The following is a 17,659-nucleotide window of genomic DNA, read 5'->3' as shown; positions in this document are numbered from 1 at the left end:
ACACATTGGGAACACATTTGGAACGCCCGGCGGTGACGGCGGCGTTCCGCTGTGCGGTAAACTAGCGTTCTGGCTCTCATCACGTTCCAGGCTCGCGCCCGCAAGAATACATTGGGGAACGCTTTTACCCTAGTGCGGTAATCTCCCATATCTCCCCATATGAGGCTACCCAGGCCTTAAGATCCTCAAGAGAGCTCCTTCTCTCAGTCCCACCATTTACACAGGCATATCAGGGATGTGAGATAGGGCATTTTCAGTGGCTGGCCCTAAGATCCCAAATTCCCTTCCTAGGTAGACAATAGCAAGCAATAGCAAGTACATTTCTATACCACTTACTGTTGTACTAAGTGGTTTACAAAGTATAAGATCAAACAAACTGAGTACTCATATTACTGACCTACAGAAGGATGCCAGGCTAAGTTGACCCAGAGCCCCTGGCTGATATTGAACTCACAACCTCACAGAATGGTCTGCTTGATGTTCTTCCACTGGCAGGCAAAGCCCTTTTATTCCAAGAAGCTTTCGTGAACTGAATGTTTTTAAGAAAATGGCTTTCAATAGGTGCTCTGCTATTTTAAACTGCACTGCTTTAAAGTGCTTTTTATTATTTTAAGTGTTATGTTTTAAATTGATTTAATGTTAATAGTCTAATTCTGTTTTAAAGTGAATGTTTTTCATGTTTTAATTATACAGTCTTTTCTTTATTTTAGTTTAGAAGCTGCCCTGGGTATCAGTTCTAGGAAAAGGGAGGATATAAATGATGATGATGATGATGATGATGATGATGACGACTATGACAATGATGGCAATAGTAATACACTTGAATCTAATCTTGTCATCTTCCTCCAGTGAAGGAAAGAATGGCCTTCGAGCTTACTACTGGAGCACGTTTTGGGTCCCACAAGATGTTGTCCTTTCTATCAAAAATACATCTTTGTTGAAGCAAAAGCAAATCATTAGTAAAAGGACACCTCCAGCCACTAATACTACTGCTGATACGCTTATTTTAGAAGACAATTTTGATAATGTTACCTTGGAGCTTTTTGGTAATGTGACATTGTATATTCCTCAGAATTGCTTTTTAAATAGTCTGTATGCATATAGCCCTCATTTTTGACAACCATTAATCATTTTAGTTTCAGACTCTGTGGATTATGATGTGACACAGAAATCAGGTAAGAGTTACTGCCTCTGTCCTCCATTCTCTCATTTGTGCATCATTATACAATTTCAAGTATTTAATTTTTAAAATCTCACTTAGAAAAAGGGACAGCAAGGGAAGATATGAAATACATGACATATAGGCTATGCATGATGTAGACAAAGTGACTAGAGAGTGGTCTTTCTTTTTCTCATAACACTAAAACCCAGAAGCAACTCTCTGTCTCTTTCAGTTACCTGTTGATTTATGGTAACCCCATGAATTTCACAGGGTTTTATTTTTTAGGTAAGGAATATTCTGTTTGGCCAGTTCTTCCCTCTGAAATATAGCCTACAGGTCTCCCATCCAGCTAGTAACCAGGGCTGACCCTGCTTAGCTTCCAAGATCAGACAGGGTCTGGTGTCTTTACAGCATTTAGACCATGTTAGAAGCAACTACTGAAATGCAATGGTGGGAGACTGGGACCGGATAAAGTGTTTCTTCACATGCAGCATATAGTTAAGCTATGCAATCTGCTGTCATATAATGCTTAGATTTTTACCTTCCTGTTGTTTCCAATTTATGGTAACCCTAAGGTGGGGTTTTCCCCCCAAGATTTGTTTAGAGGGGATTGTCATTACCTTTCTGTGATGCTGACAGAATGTGAATTGCCCAAGGCCACACAGTGGGTTTCATGGCTGAGGGAGATTAGAACCCTGTTCTCTAGAGATGTATTCCAGTGTTCAAACCATACTGTCTCTCACTAGTATCTTACAAGGCTCTGAAAGGGAATTAGGCAGATTCATAATTACTAACCATGAATTATTATGGCTTCTCATTCCCAGTGGTGTCAACAGGGTTGGTGACACCGGTAAGGTAACTCATGGTGTCACCCCCCGCATTGATCTCCTCCCATTTCACATCATACAGAATCCATAGTAATGCTTTTTTGCATTGATGTTACTCACAAATCATAATTCCCATATACCACTGAATGTAATGCTAATAGTTGTGACATAAATAACTAGCAAAATTAAAATTATACCTTCAAATGGCAATGTCATACACACAACCAAAATGTATTTACATATACATAGTGAAGATTTGGTGAAAATGAGATGTTTTTAAAGAAAATTTAAAAGAATATTTTTAAAAAAAAATCAATTTAAATTTTTGTAAAAATTAAATTTTTGAAATTTTAATTTTAAAAAGTCCTCTTCTTTCTTCACTCCACTCTCACTATCTCTTAAAGCATTGTAAAGGGAAGCAGATGAATGCCACATCCCATTTCTGTCAAAAGGTAGCTGTTTGAGGAGCAGTGGTTTCACCCTGCCCTTAGGGTGACACCTGGTGCAGTCCACGTACCCTGCACCCCTCTAGTGATCCCATGCTCATTACCTCTGGGCTTAGATGCACTGTGAGCCTGAATATCAGCCATTAGGAAGCACTGATTTGCGGGCTTTCTAAGGCATAAATTGGCCACTGTGGGAAACAGAATGCTGGCTTTCATAGGCCTTATGTCTTATCCACTAAAGCTCTTCATAAATTCTTATGTTGATTTACCAAATTTTACTCTGGAGCAACCCTTTGGAGCTAACAAAATGCTTGGTAACCTAGCTTGCTGATAGGCAGAAGTGGTTGGTAGCGCCCATCTCAGTGGAGAGATAAATCCACTCCAGGTTTATAGTTTGTATTTTAAAGGTGTTATCCAAAATGCTGAACCTTTTCCTATAAAGTTCAGACAAAAATATGGAGTGGATTCACTGCCTCACTGATATGAGAGATTATCACTGCTGTCTCCCATATCCTGAAATGATGAACAGAGCTTACAAACATTTGTACGCTGGCTTTGTTTATAGCTTCATGGATGTGGATGTGGATTGTTGAGCCAGCAGACACAGTCTGGTTCCTTCTCTGCATGTATCGATATCCCTTCAGATATTATCTGCGTAGATACGGTAGCTTTGTTTTCAGCTCCAACCCTTCAACACAGATAAGAAGAAGAATCTCCTTCTATTTTAGGGAATTACTGCTGTGCCTTGAGGCATGTCGTCAAAAGATTATGGCACGATAACAGCAGGTTTTTTCTGTGAGGTGTTTTGTCCTTCCAAGGTTAAGGAAATAAATGAGATGATATATGAGAAAATTAATTATTTAATGCTACAGACTGAGCACACTATGATCTTGGCCTTTGGGTGAAATTAAAAAAAATAGATAGTTTATGATGACATGGTTCAGAAAGTTTTGGCTTGTTGAACTTGGAATTATACTTAGCCTGGCAGACTTAGATATATCAGTCTTGATTCCACGTGCGTATGAAACTCATACTGACTCTTTTGAAACCAAGACTTGGGAACATAAGAAACTGAGTCAGTCCATTTGTTCATGTAGCTCAGTACTGTCAACTCTGATTGAAAGAGGCTCTCTAGGGTTTCAAGGAGAATTCTTTTCTAGTCCCTTGGTATTCCCTGGTTGTCTCCCATCCAAGTACTAACCAGGCCCAGACCTCCTTATCTTCAAAAATGAGAAGCAATCAGACATGTTCAAAGTAGCATGGTGGCAGAGGGATGAATGGAATATAAGAGGTTATCAAAAGTTAGAGAGTATCAAAATAGAAATTGTGATGGATCATAAATGAAATAGTTGATTCTGTCAGTTATTGTAAACTAGTATTGCTAAGGCCAGCTGCTCTGAACAACTATGATGTAAAAAAGATTAATGGCTGCAAACTGCAAGATATTGTTTGCACAATAAACATTGTTTAAACTAATGTCTTTCACTTGCTTTCTTCATTTGCTCAGGCACTTAGAGTGGCTTTGCTTTGCATTTGAATCTGCTGGTGAAAGATGCTGGCTTAAAACACCTAGAAAATCAAGTTTCCTAGCCACAAATCAGGTGTCTGAAGGAGATCCTTTTTCACAGCCTTTGTGTTTTAACTTTGTCCCAAGGGAGGACAACTTCATGTGGTGAGAACACAGCACAGAGCTCTCTCACAACATATCCAGCCCTTCTCCAGTGAGATGGACAAACCTGCCTTTTGTAGCACAGAGACATCAGCTCCTGGGGATCTGGGTTGATGGGACTGGGATGAATTTCTCTTTTAATTCTTCTTCTTACTACTTTTCAGCCACTGAACTGTTTTGGTTTTATCTAGCAGTGGCCTTTGACCTCTATGCAAAGCCTGGTAATAATAGGACATTAACACTGATGAATCCTAAGAAATCTTTTTATCAGTGGAGGCTGCGGGTTCCGTCAGACTATGTTGTGAGGCTGGTCATTGTTACCTGGCATGACGTGCCTCCTGGGAGCTGTGCCTCTCACAGGTTGTCTGCGTATGATTTCCTTCTCCCTCTCCAGAACAAGATCATCACAAGGTAAGAGGATAAAGAAATGTTGATTCCTCCAGGTGCAAAAGAAACCCAGATCCTGAAATAGTGGTCCAGGTATAGAGATGTAAAGACCTAGAAGTGGAGGAGGGTTGGAATGGAAATAATTTTTTTCCCTGGGGAAAATTGAAAAAAATGAATTCTGGATCTTTTTTTTTTTTTAAGAATGGTGAATAAATATTGACGACAAAGGTGTTTACATATTTATTGCCCAAAAATCAGTTCTAAAAGCTATGTAAGAAGAAGACTTTGACTCTACAGTATGAGATCATGGTAGTTCCTGGGCTTCCTTTCCTTTTCTATTTCCTTAAATGGAAATGTGTGTGCTATGTTTGCGTGACACTAATTAGTTGAGACAAAATAATTTTCTGTATTTACTAATTTTGATACTTTTTTCTGTTTTATTGGGTTCCCCCCTCTTCTCCTCAAACTGGCAATACCAAAGAAGTGTCTTGTAGTTCAGGTGTTCTTTACTTTCAGAACTTTGTAGCATCATGTGAAAATTTTTTGTTAAATAAGTTCAATTTATAATTATATTCTGAATAAACTGTCCTTTAATATCTGATAATTTTATGCCGAAGTTACATATAATGTACTGTATGTTCCTTAAGCAACAAAATGACTTTTCAATTGGTCGGGTGTGTGTGTATGTGTGTTGCATTTTTTCAAGGCGTTCAAAATTTCTGTCCCCCCTCACCGCTCCCAAAAAATGAAAACAAATCATTTCCTCCCATGGATTTAACATTTCCGTAAATTTTACATCTCTGTCCAGCTAGCAGAATAGATTTGGCACACCAAAGTTTACAAGTTGAAATGTCAAATAGGATTTTAGGTAGCAAATGCTAAGAGGTGGAGGACAGTCTTTTGCTTCAGAGCCTGGAGAGTTTGTCAGTCAGCACTAAACTATATCACACCAGCCCTGCTGTTAGGTTGACTATGATGACTACCTCAGGCATCAGAGATTGCATTTCTCAAAATGAGAGTAATTTGTTTGTTATTTAATTTATTATGACAGGATGTTTATTGTCAGGAAGGGAAGAGGTGCTTGTGAGATTTGCCCCAGAGCATTATGTACCTTGATTTTGAGAAGCAACTTTTGATGCTGTGCCTAAGACAGGAAAAGTCTTAGGCACAGCATAATTTTAGGCCAGCCTTGAATTTGGTGGATTAATGGCATGATTCAGTAAAGGCACAAGTGGCCAGAATCTGGAGCTACTGGTTTTTAAAGATTTCTGACTTCCAAGTGTTTAATAATTGTTATTTTGTGCCTTCAAATCACCTTTGACTTATAGCAACCCTAAAGCTAGCCTATCATGGGGGGGGGGGGGGGGTTGACAGAATTTGTTCAGAGGGGGTCTGCCCTTGCCTTAGTAGCAAGAAGATAACACTATAAAAATTATAGTGTATAAATTAAGTGAAGTACAGTGCGCCCATGTTATACGTGGGCGCGCCTTACGCAGCTTCCAGCATAAGCCAGAAAAAACCCTCACATGCCCCAGAAGAAGTAATGGGGCGCGTGCCCATGGTGCGTGCACCGTGCCGCAGGTACGAGCCCCATTACTTCTAATGGGACTCAAGTATACACATTTTTTCCCTTATGCGAGTGTGTCCGGAACAGATCCCCTGCGCAAGGGAAGGGTCCACTGTATTTGTTATTGTTAATTGTCTTCAAGTTAACTTCAACTCCTGGCAACCCTGTAGCTGAGACCTCTCGAAGTCCCTCTGTCCTCCACTGCTCTGCACAGGTCCTGCAGGTTCAGGTCTGTGGCCTCTTTGACTGAGCCTAACCATCTGGCATGTGGGCTCCCTCTCTTTCTAATGCTCTCTATCTTTCCTGGCATCACTGTCTGTTTCAATTATTCAATCCTTCTCATGATATCTCCAAAGTACAATAGCCTCAATTTAGTCATCCTGGCTTCCAGGGAAAATTTGGACTTGATCTGTTCTAGAACCCTTTTTGTCTTCTTGGTCATCCACGGTATCTTCACCACTCTTCTCCAGCACCACATCTCAAAAGGAAGTATTAGTACCATTGTATTCTGCTTTGGTCAGACCAAACATAGAACATTGTGTCCTGTTCTAGGTTCCACAGCTGAAGAAACGTATTGAAAAGCTGAAAGATGTCTGGAGAAGGAAGACCACAATGGAAAGGGTTTAGAAAAAAAGCTATATGAGAAGTGTTTACAGGAACTGGGTATATTTATCTTAGAATACTGGGTCTGCAGTAGCCAACATTCCTTTTCAGTTTTCTTCAGTTAAACTCCTGTACTCCTGTCTGTACCTGGCTCCACCATCAGCATCTGAAGAAGTAGACTAAAGTCTGCAAAAGCTCATGCTGCAAACTTCTTCTTCTTTTCCATTTAGTCTCAAAGGTGCTACAAAATCTTACACATATTAATTCTACAGACTAACACAGCTGTATCTTTTTAAATCATAGCTAATGTTAAAGGATGATGCGAAGTTGCAGTCTAACACCTGGAGGGGCCACATGTCTGTTCTATCTGAGTCATCATCATTCTATACTTTTGATATTTCCCCACACCCTCTATGGCCTCACAATATATCTCACCATGTGTATATATTCTGGAAACTTGATAATAGAACTGCATTAGGGTTGCCGGGTCAGGACTATACCAGGACTTCAAATTTCAGAGCCAAACCCTGAGACCTAGGAATGATTCCATTGTGACATCACAAGGGGCAGGCTCTGAGGAGTGGGCATTTGGAGAGAGATTGGATGCCCACTTCTTAGGGGTACTTTAGTGGTGGATTTCTGTACTGGTAAGAGGACAAACTAGATGGCCCTAAGGGGTCCTTTCCAAATCCATGAGTCTATGATTCTGTTTTCAAAGGTAATATTATAAGGGGAAGCTGCTGTTGATGTCACTAAGCAAGAAATATTGAGTACAAATCACAGGGTCACAGAGTATGTAAATCAAATACAAATATCTGACTCTAACAAATAAGGAAAATGTATACACAAACATTTTTCCAGGTGGACCTCTTACCCTGAGATTCCTTCCCCTTATCCTGAATTGCAGAGAAGAGGGGACAGGTCCTGGATTCTGGAACACTACATTTCATGCAGCTAATTAAATGGGTTCTAGTCCTTGAAAGCCGATGGCAGAATATATTTGGATTAGAAATCTACATAGCAATGCAACATGTTACAGTTTCATCATTCTATCAATTAATGGCAATATGTTACTTTCCGAACAGTAAAATGAGTTACAGGAATTAATTACTTTTTAAAATAATTTCCAAGCTCTAACTGGAATTAATTCACAAGCTCTTAATTAACTTGAATATATTTCAGGTGGTGTGGAATATCTGGAGCATGGACTCCCCCAGTTATACGTGTAACTTCATCAAGTAATGTCATGTTGGTCACGTTCTCCCTGGATCGAAGAAAAGAGAGCAGTATATTGAGAGCATACTTCCAAGCAGTTCCTAAAATTGGTATGTGGTTACCAAATTCCAAAATAGGTTGGACAAGTACTGGTGATCTGTTTGAAACATTTCTCTGAAATGAAATGGAGACTAAGTACTAGATAATCTGCAGAGATTGGTTGTGCAATCTAATGTATGCAATCACAGAATTACATCTGGGTGAAGAAGAAAGAGTCAAAATAATGCATGTATAACTTTGTGGTACACCAGAAATAGCCTAAATAAATATTTATAATTCAGTTATTATTGTTCTGGAAACTGAGGGCTTGTCTAGGGAGCAGGGAAAAATGCCAAACTAATGCTGAAGCAGTTCTCACAACTAATGTCAACTTCTGGGAAGATACCACAGTTTTTGGCATGTGAACAGCTGGATCAGGCCTTATTTGGCACAATCCCTTGTCCACATGTCAAGTGCTGTGTCTTCCCTCTTGCCTGCACTGAGCAGCACAGGGGAAGGGGATGGCCTAATTTGAGAGCCACTGCCAGCACTTCCTCCCAGGCATCAACTCTATGTAAAGCCTGCCCAGCATGCTGTCACTTCTTCTGAGGTCAGAGTAGAGTGCTCCTGGGATCAACAAGGAGGGGATAGAGCAACCTCCTCCTTGTTGATCACCTGGTAGCATGCCCATTCTGACTTCAGTAGAAGCAACAGCATGCCACCTGCCCCAGGCAGTCACTTGGAGGAAGCTGCTTGGCTGGTGAGGCTGCAGCGGCAACAATGTGATGGAACCAAGGAGGATAGGCCAGCAGGGCTAATGCTGCATCATGTGCAGAATGATGCGACATCACATCAGTTTCAGTCCAGTGCATGTGATCACCATTGTAGTCGATCGAGGGCTAATCCTGGGCATAATGTTCCAGACTGGCCCCAGGTTAAGTGGCCAGTACAAATGTCACCTAAATCTTATTGTTAGTTCCAACTGGAGTAGACTTATTTATTCAATTGCTGAATGATCAATAAAAAAATGTAAATTCCATTAATTCAATGGTTTTACTAAAGCTGGCACTAGCAACTGGGTCTAGGCCAATGTCTCTACCAAAGTTTAAATGAATTATCATACCTGAGCAACTTTTCCCCAAACAGCTCATTCTTTATATGTAAATGTAATAGTATGCATTATGCAGTTTATATTGTATCCCAAAAATATGCAGAAGAATGGCATTAAAAGGGATGGAATAAGCATTATAGCCTTCTCTTCCTTTTGGATTCCATGATTTCCAAAACAACAGTTCTGTCTCTTTTTCCCTATTAGCATGTGGAGGCTGGTACAGTTCTTGGAATGGGACAGTAATTTCTCCTTATTATCCAAGTTACTATCCTCCAAATATTGACTGCCACTGGATAATCAGGGTATGTATTCTCAAGAGAACAGGTGTAAGCTTTTCAAATCATCATCATCATCATCATCATCATCATCATCTGAAAAACAAGCAACTTTCTTCTAAAACAAGAAGATCTGAAGAGAACAAAGCAAAACAAGGACAGGCATATTAATTTTAGGTGCAATTAAAGATACTTGCTTATACAAACATGATTTGTCATCTGTATGAGCCTAACATAAATTTTGGATTACATTTTATTACATTTTAGTATTCTTCCTTCATCTTACTCAGGGTAGCATATATGGCCATGCTTCTACTAACTTCACAGTCTCAGTCTAGGCTAGGTTAGTGAAGGCCCAAATTCACTTTGATCTTCTTCACACTGCAGTTATAGGACTTTGCTACCTTTTGTTTCACTTTAAATGCCTATAATTTGAATTTTGGTGAGGCACTAGCATTCTATGGCAGAGAATCCTAAATACATCATGAAACTTTAATCCAATTATTTCATAGGATGGACCTGTCACAGTTCCACTAGTATCAAAGTGCTATAACTTTAGTGTGAAACCAACCTTACTTTTACAGCTGAACAACTGTGTGAACAGAGGTTTCACAGGGCAAAGTCTAACTCCTTCTCCACATTGCATCACATTCACATGCTTACTAAATAATTCCCAATTATAGTTGGTCCTTTGTTTTTGCAGGGGATCCGTTTTGGACCCACCCACTCAACCACCCTGTGAAAATGGATGCTTATGAATATTGAAGCTGCATAGGCTTGAATGGGGCACTTCCATATGTGTGGCCCATGTGTTGTGCGTGCATGCCATTGAAAATAGTGGAGGTCACTCCCCTACGGATATTCAAGGGTGTGGATCTCAGATCTGCCAGTTAGGATGGGTGATTGTATATAGTAAAATGTGAAGTACACAGTGACAGGATTTTAAATGAGATAGGCCCCATCAGTGAGTACGAATAATATTGCAAAGGCCCAGATGAGAAAAGGTACTACGATGCCAAGAGTGCTTGCCATCTTTGATTCAGTCCACATGCACATACCAGTAAAGATAAAGCAAAGGGCAAACTATATGGAGCATTACTTCATGCTTAAACTGACTGCTTTTATGGCAGGGAACTGTTATGGAATGCTAATCTCATGATTGTTTTGGATTGGGGCCCACACCATTGCTTCCTTCAGTGTCTTTGCCAACCAAAGTACTATTTACTGAAAAGAGCATCTTTGGGGTATTTAGCAGAAAAGCAAAGGACAATTTTCAGAAGAAAACCTATATAGCTCCCCAGTTCAAATTCAGACTGCATACTGAACTGGGGCTCATGCTTTTTCTCCAAAATATAAACTGCCACGTTTAACACATTTGTTTAAACATGTAATATCAGCTGATGTTTCAGCTTCACTGAGCAAAATAGGACTGATTTATGAGTAAACATGGATCCTTTCATATTACACAATCATAGAGTTATAGTTCATCCATGGCAATATCTCATGGAATCCTGGGATATTTAGTTTGATGAGGAACTAGAGCTCTCTAGTGGAGAATTCAAAATACCCCTCCCTAATCACAGGATGCCAGAGAATGTTGGCACATCAGTTAAAGTGGAACCATAGCTCTATAAAGAGTTCAATGTACAGGACTGTGCTGTACCAATGCACTATATCACAATAAATGCTCCCCAGCTTTCCTTTTATCTTTTAAAAACCTATTCTTAAAATCTTAGGCACCACTACCAGGATATCGATTGCTATTGAAAATTCTTGTAATACAAGTGCAAGAACAATCTCCAGGATCCAAAAAATGTGACAGAGACTGGCTGGAAATTGATGGACTTAGGTGAGCTGTATACTCATCTGCTACTTATCAAAGTTTTGTTTGCTTAGGTTTTTTTAAAACATGTTTAGCATAATAGTAAATGAAATTAAAAAGAAGGGTGCTGAAAGTAAAATGTGAGCATTTGAAAAGAAGTTTGTTTTTTTTGTTGGACTTGTACTTTCTTTTTGAAGAAGAAAGGAGGCTGCTGTGAAATAAAGACAGTCATGTTAAAGTCATGTGTCTCTGTGGAATGACAGATAATCCACTCTTTCACTTTTCCACAGTTAACTGGGAAGAAAGAAAAAGGTTTACTTTTTTAAAAAAATGAATGCTTCTTGCACTGGGAAGTGTGGCCAAGCATCTTCTTTTATAGAGGACATTTTTTGATTTGATACTGCCCTGTGTTGGAAGAGCAGCCCATGAGACTTTGGAGTGCTAGTGAGGTTCTTACAGTAGAAGTGGGAATGCAGTCCTCCCTTTCCCAATTTATACGCCCTGAAAAAGGCACTTTTCTTTGACAAATACAAATGCCAGCCCGGGTTAGAATTGTTAGAGTTAGCAACCTTGGCATGCTGATACTTTGTTAGCTTGCATTATGATGACTACTGTTTGCTTGTTTTACCACACCTGCACCTTTCCTGCATCATTCTAAACTCCCTCCATAAATGCAGCAAAGAAAGAAAAAGAAAAAGAAAAAAGTAGCGATTGGTTAGCCTTGTTGAAATTATATTATGCTATGGCTGTAATGTTTCTTCTGTGTCATCCTTATCAGATATTGCAAGCCTATCATGGAAAGCAATAGGGTCAAGGAATATGGCAATTCAGTTGCAATCAGCTTCCATTCAGATGAACTGGTCACAAACAAGGGTTTTTATATTGAATTCAGAGCATTCAGCCACACAGACTGTAAGTGGACACAGGTATTAAAGGTGTTAGTTTCCCTTCCAATCAGCTTTTGGATATTGAGATTGAAAGCAGTGTGAAATTAAGGCATGCCGAGGCTGCATGAGCATACCTGTACTTTGCAATGATTTGATATTATTATACTTGCTATGCTCCATCCAACCAAGTCTTGGCAGAGTAAGATGTAGCCTCCAGGAACATATTTGGAGCTACAAATAGTTTATGGGGGTATAATTTGGTTGAGAAGTGTGCTGAGGATTCAGAGGACAGCCAAAAAGACAAAAAAGTGGGTCCTAGAGCAGATCAAGCAAAAAATCTCCTTGGAAGCCAAGATGACAAAATTGAGACTGTCATACATCAAACACATCACGAGAAGGCTTGACTCATTGGAAAGAACAATAATGCTATGAAAGATGAAGGGAAGTAGAAAGAGAGGAAGGCTGCATGCTAGATGGATGGATCCTATTAAAGAGGTCACAGATATGAGTTTGTAGGAGCTAAGCAGAACAGTGGAGGACAGGGAGTCTTGGAGATGTCTCATCCATAGGGTTGCCATGGGATGAGATTGACTGGAGGGCAGTTAACTAGTTATTTTCTAGAAAAGTGTCTTGTGTTTCCCACTATATAAACTGGAGAACAGCGGGGACTCCCTCGCATATAAGAGGTTGTGGCCAATGGGATCCTTTTTACTGTATATTTAACTGAAGTCATACTGAGGGAGGGTAGGACTCTGTTAAAGAGTATATGGGTATGGGCATGCAGGAATTAAGCAGAGCAATGAAGGATAGGGGGTCTTGGAGATGTCTCATCCATAGGGTCACCATGTATCAAAATTAACTTGTGGGCAGTTAACAACAACAACAACAACAACAACGTGCCGATCTGACCCAACAATGTAGGAGGGAGAAGAATTTCCTATTACTTGTTTCAGAAAGAAATGGGAAACACATGCTAACTGAGTATTCTGCTTTGAGGGGAAGGAGGGTGTTAACAGGCTCCAACTGGGAATCCCATAGGGTTATGGGCTTCTTCTAGCAATCCAAGTTTCAGGAGTAGTGTTGGGATATCTGGAATCTTGAAGAAGGAAAAATGAGAAGTTACCTCAATGTTCTTTCTATCTTCCCTTTTGCAGTTATAACTAAAAGGTATTATTACAGCAGTACTATCTTAGTGTTATGCTTGCTATGAGAAATAGATTTGCTTGCACTGTTATCCAGTATCACCACAACTATACTAATTTGAAATATTGTGCCCTTTAGCTTGTCCTATGCAATTTAAATGTTCAGACAGAACATGCATCCCTTTAAATAGTAAATGTGATGGGTGGAAAGACTGCACAGATGGAAGTGATGAGGTAGACTGTGGTAAGTTGATTGTTAAATTAATTCCTTTGATATTTAAAATGCACAGTAAGGGACGTGCTGCGAAGGGGATATGTTTTTTTAAAAAAGATGACAATAACATTTCAAGATAATTAAGAATCTTAACTAGTTTAGACTCTTTGGGTAACCATTCATTTCTCAAAAATAAAATAGTTTATAATATTTGGTCTTGTCAAATGTTTAATAAATCAATCAAAAATTGATCTTGCCTTCTCATATAAAGAGATTTGGAAAAAAACAAGCAAAACTGTGTTCAATAAAGTAAAAAATTTTGGTCTACCGCAAGCAGTTACTGAGAAGTTAAAAAGCTTGTTTAAACACATGGAACAGTCAGGATACATTTTCACTACATCCATAAACCAGTTTAATAGTAATCCTCACTTCCTAGAGAATCCTGGGCATTGTACTGCAGATACTGTCTTGGGCTGTCACTGGAGTTTTCTAACAAAATTCTTAGGATAACACCAAATGACAGTTTGCAGTGCTCCTTAAAGGAAATCATGATAGTAAGAGTAATACAAAATCAATCATGGCTGTACTGTAGATAAACTTTCTGTGATTGTGTATAATGCTACAATCTTGACTATGCAGGTTTTCCCTAGGTGGCAATCAAGTGTGATAATGGGAAATGTAAAAGCTGATCTGAGCCTTGTGATGAAGATAACAGTTGTGAAAATGAAAGTGGTGAGGAAGAGAAGAAGAAGGGGAGGAGGAAGAATACAGTTGCCTAGGAGGGTCGCCGCCACAATAATACCAAGACCCACATATGGAGGAAAGGCCACAACTTTATTAAACAAACAGCAAACAAAGTAGGGTTGGCCCAAAGCATGAGGTTTGGATCTGTAACATTGTACAACTCCCCAGTTGTTCGATGAACTGAAATGCCTGCTTACGGCCAGGCTTCAGGATGACATAGGGGCTATGCAAACGCCATCTTGCAGACATGCAACCAGCCAATTACATGTTATCAGTCAAGCCCTTAGTCAGCGGGAGGCGTGGCATGATGTGGCCCCCACAATGGCCACAACACATGCCCTCAGCACTCCTGGGTCCCAAAGACTCCCAATCCAGTGCTACACAGCTGTGAAAACCACGCCCACCAGATCCATGACCTATGCCGCTGCCCCTGAAGTAGTGACAGGAAAAAACCACAAACCGGAGGGAGGGAGGGAGGGAGGGAGAGCTGAGCTGAAATGGCACGGCAGAGGAGCGCTGAAGAGGAGGAAGAGCCGGGAGGGAGGGAGCCCCGCCTCCAGGCCAGCTGACCAATCAGCTGCCTGGAGGACCAGGGCACCAAAGAGAGGGACCTCCCACCTCCTAGAGAGGGCCGATGGGAGGTGGAAGTCGCTCCTCTCCCCCCCCCCCGACAAGCCAATCACGGGCCTGCCCACCCCAGCAAGGCATGCTGGGTCGCAGCCAGGCCTGCCACAGGACAGTGGATGGCACAGGCCCCCGTGGCAACCCGGCCAGTCTGGGTGAGTCGGGCGCCACATTTGTGCTAAACTAATTTTAACCTGGAAATGGGATTTGGAAAGATCCTGGGCATCTTGAGAGTTCTTGTTTTATTTTCTGGTATGCACTTTTCATATAAACCTTGGTCAGAGCTTGGAAGACTTGGGGTTTTTGGATTATAATCTTCCAGCCATTCTTCTGAGAACTGTAGTCCCCCCCCAAATAATAATAATAGAATCATAGAGTTTGAGGAGACCACAAGCACCATCCAGTCCAATCACAGAATCAAAGCAACCCCAACAGATGGCCATCCAGCCTCTGTTTAAAGACCCTCAAAGAAGGTCCATCAGGAAGCTCCTCCTAATGTTGAGGTGGAATCTCTTTTCCTGTAGCTTGGATCCATTGTTCCAGGTCCTGTTCTCTGGAGCAGCAGGAAACAAGCTTGCTCCATCCTCAATATGACATCCCTTCAAATGCTTAAACAGGGTCATCATATCTCCTCTTAACCATCTCTACTCCAGGCCAATCAGGGCCATCATATCACCTCTTCTTGTTGTTGTATTTATTTATATCCCACCCGTTTCTCAAAACTGGGACTCAGAGCATCTTACAAGATTAAAACAGTACAATAAAAAACAGATAAAAGTATTACATTAAAACAAAAATAAATTATGTCAATATTAAAACAGATAGCATATAAAAGAGTAAAATATATATTTTAAAAATGGGATTTGACACGAAGAATGTAGGAAGCCACATCTTTTCTAAGCTAAACATAGGCCCTCTCCAGACGGGCCTTTTAGCACATAAGGAATACGTGCTAGGGTTGCCTCAGGGCGTCCTTTATAGATGCTCCCTAACCCTAGCACGTACTCTGTACGTCAAAATGGTAGCGCCCTGTACAGATGGGTGCCGCCATTTTGACATGATGGTTGTGCTGCGTCCAAACGGCATGGCACAGCCATGATGTGCTCGCACTGCTACAGGTCGCATAGGGCACCCTATTTGCAGCGCCGGAAGGAGCTCATTCCTAGGGAGCGCCTTGTTCCCGCAGCTACCAAATGTCTGTGGGAACGAAGCTGGGGGGAAAGGGTCCGAGCAGCCCCTTTCTTTCTTGGCAGTGGCTCCCTGGGGCATGAAGCCCCAAGGACACCCCTTTCCAGGCCGGGGGGAAGTGGTGTTTTGCCGCTGCTCTGAGGCCTAGAAATGTGGCGGATCGGGGCCTCCAGGGCTGCCGCTGTCAAAGGGGTGGTCTGTATCCTGCCATACTCATCTTCCCAAGTCTATCCTCATAAGACATTTTGATGTTTTTCAGGACTGGCAGCCCAACTTTGCTCACTTTAAAGGTTTCTTCTTTCCTGTTGATGTTATCTAGGTGTTTGTGGATTTCAATGGCTTCCCTCTACATTCTGATCTGATAGTTGTTGGCCTGGTCCAGAATTTCAGTGTCTTTGAACAGCATTTTATGCCTAGGGTGGTTTATAATGTGTTCTGCCACAGCTGATTTTTCTAGCTGACTCAGTCTGCAGTGTCTCTCATGTTCCTTGATTCATGTTTGAACACTGCATTTGGTGGTCCCTATGTAGACTTGTATGCAGCTGAATGGTATATAGTAAACTCCTGCGGCCGCAAGAGTGTCTATCCTGTCTTTCGCTGAGTGAAGCATTTGCTGGATTTTCTCAGTCGGTTTGTAAACCCACAGAAACTATGGATGCCAGCCATGAAAGCCTCCGACTTCACACTGTAAATGATCTCTTTCATACATAATCTTAGTAATATAGTTGCTAATTTCTATAGTACAGTCGGCCCTTCTTATACACGGATTTTTTATACACGGATTCAAGCATACACGGTTTGAAAATGTTCCAAAAAAGTATAAATTTACCTTGATTTTCCATTTTTTATAAGGGACACCATTTTGCTATGTCATTCTATTTAATGGGACTTGAGCATACACGGATTTTGTTATACACGAGGGATCTTGGAACCAAACCCCAGCGTATAACAAGGGTCCACTGTATGCAGCTATTCCAGTATCAAAGTGTAGCTTTCAATTTTCTTTGCCTTGTTCAGTCTATTGCCAAGATAACTATGAAATGATGCTATTAAAATGTATTGCAAAATCCCTTGTGTTCATTATGCAGCATGACCAATATGACAGTACCATTCAATACACTAATATCTTCTTATGTCTCATGGTGTCCTTTCAGCATATAGAAGTTGTTCACAGCATGCTTATGAATGTCTAAATGGAAAGTGTCCCATTAAGCCAAACCCAGAATGTGATGGCATACGTGACTGTGCCGATGGATCTGATGAAATGAACTGTGGTATGTAATTAATGAGTACATTATTGAGGTGAATCAAACACTGTCTCTGTACTTCAGCAGCCATATCAAGACTGCAAATCAAAATTTTGTACATGGTAGGCTGTGTCATGAAAAATAGAAAACTGTTGTTAGTTTATTTTTAGTCAAGATAGGAAAATAGACTTTTCTGTATCATGTAATAAGACATCTCAACCACGTTTGGATATGCTATAGCAGGATGTGGTACATGGCCAGGCCATGCTGGTTGGTACATTATGGTTGTAAGATTTTGGGAGTATTAGTCCAAAATTAACTTTTTGTAGCTTTTCCAACCATGTTGATTTGGGGTGAAGGTGGAAATTCTGATCTATATTAGATTTGTTTAGTCAATTGAACGTATGTATCTAGTAACTTACCAGATTCTCGTTGATTCTGTCAATTTACTCCAGTTGGGACTAAGAACTGGATTTAAGCCAGAATACCA

The 17,659-nt window shown here is 40.6% G+C and overlaps 1 protein-coding gene across 1 annotated transcript; it reads left to right on the top strand.

Moving 5' to 3' along the window:
- Window positions 1-801: 801 nt before the first annotated feature.
- LOC121917259 (suppressor of tumorigenicity 14 protein homolog) lies at window positions 802-17,204 on the top strand. The gene is made up of 9 exons (XM_042443042.1): window positions 802-1,046; window positions 1,137-1,175; window positions 4,296-4,515; window positions 7,844-7,986; window positions 9,231-9,328; window positions 11,038-11,150; window positions 11,902-12,035; window positions 13,292-13,396; window positions 17,077-17,204. The coding sequence occupies exons 1-9, from the start codon at window positions 803-805 to the stop codon at window positions 17,202-17,204; spliced, it is 1,224 nt and encodes a 407-aa protein (XP_042298976.1). The 5' UTR covers window position 802.
- The last annotated feature ends 455 nt before the right edge of the window (window positions 17,205-17,659 follow it).

This window comes from Sceloporus undulatus, unplaced genomic scaffold, assembly GCF_019175285.1.
Source record: "Sceloporus undulatus isolate JIND9_A2432 ecotype Alabama unplaced genomic scaffold, SceUnd_v1.1 scaffold_13, whole genome shotgun sequence".
Classification (NCBI taxonomy): domain Eukaryota; kingdom Metazoa; phylum Chordata; class Lepidosauria; order Squamata; family Phrynosomatidae; genus Sceloporus; species Sceloporus undulatus.
Note: the sequence above shows the minus strand (reverse complement) of the source record. Positions and strands in the feature narration are given on the sequence as shown.

Bases quoted from the DNA above. Each gene is read 5' to 3' on its own strand.
- LOC121917259 (XM_042443042.1), top strand. From the start codon at position 803: ATGGCAATAGTAATACACTTGAATCTAATCTTGTCATCTTCCTCCAGT. The intron at 1,047-1,136 runs GTAATGTGACAT...TAATCATTTTAG, and splicing joins TGTTACCTTGGAGCTTTTTG to TTTCAGACTCTGTGGATTAT. The intron at 11,151-11,901 runs GTGAGCTGTATA...CATCCTTATCAG, and splicing joins CTGGAAATTGATGGACTTAG to ATATTGCAAGCCTATCATGG.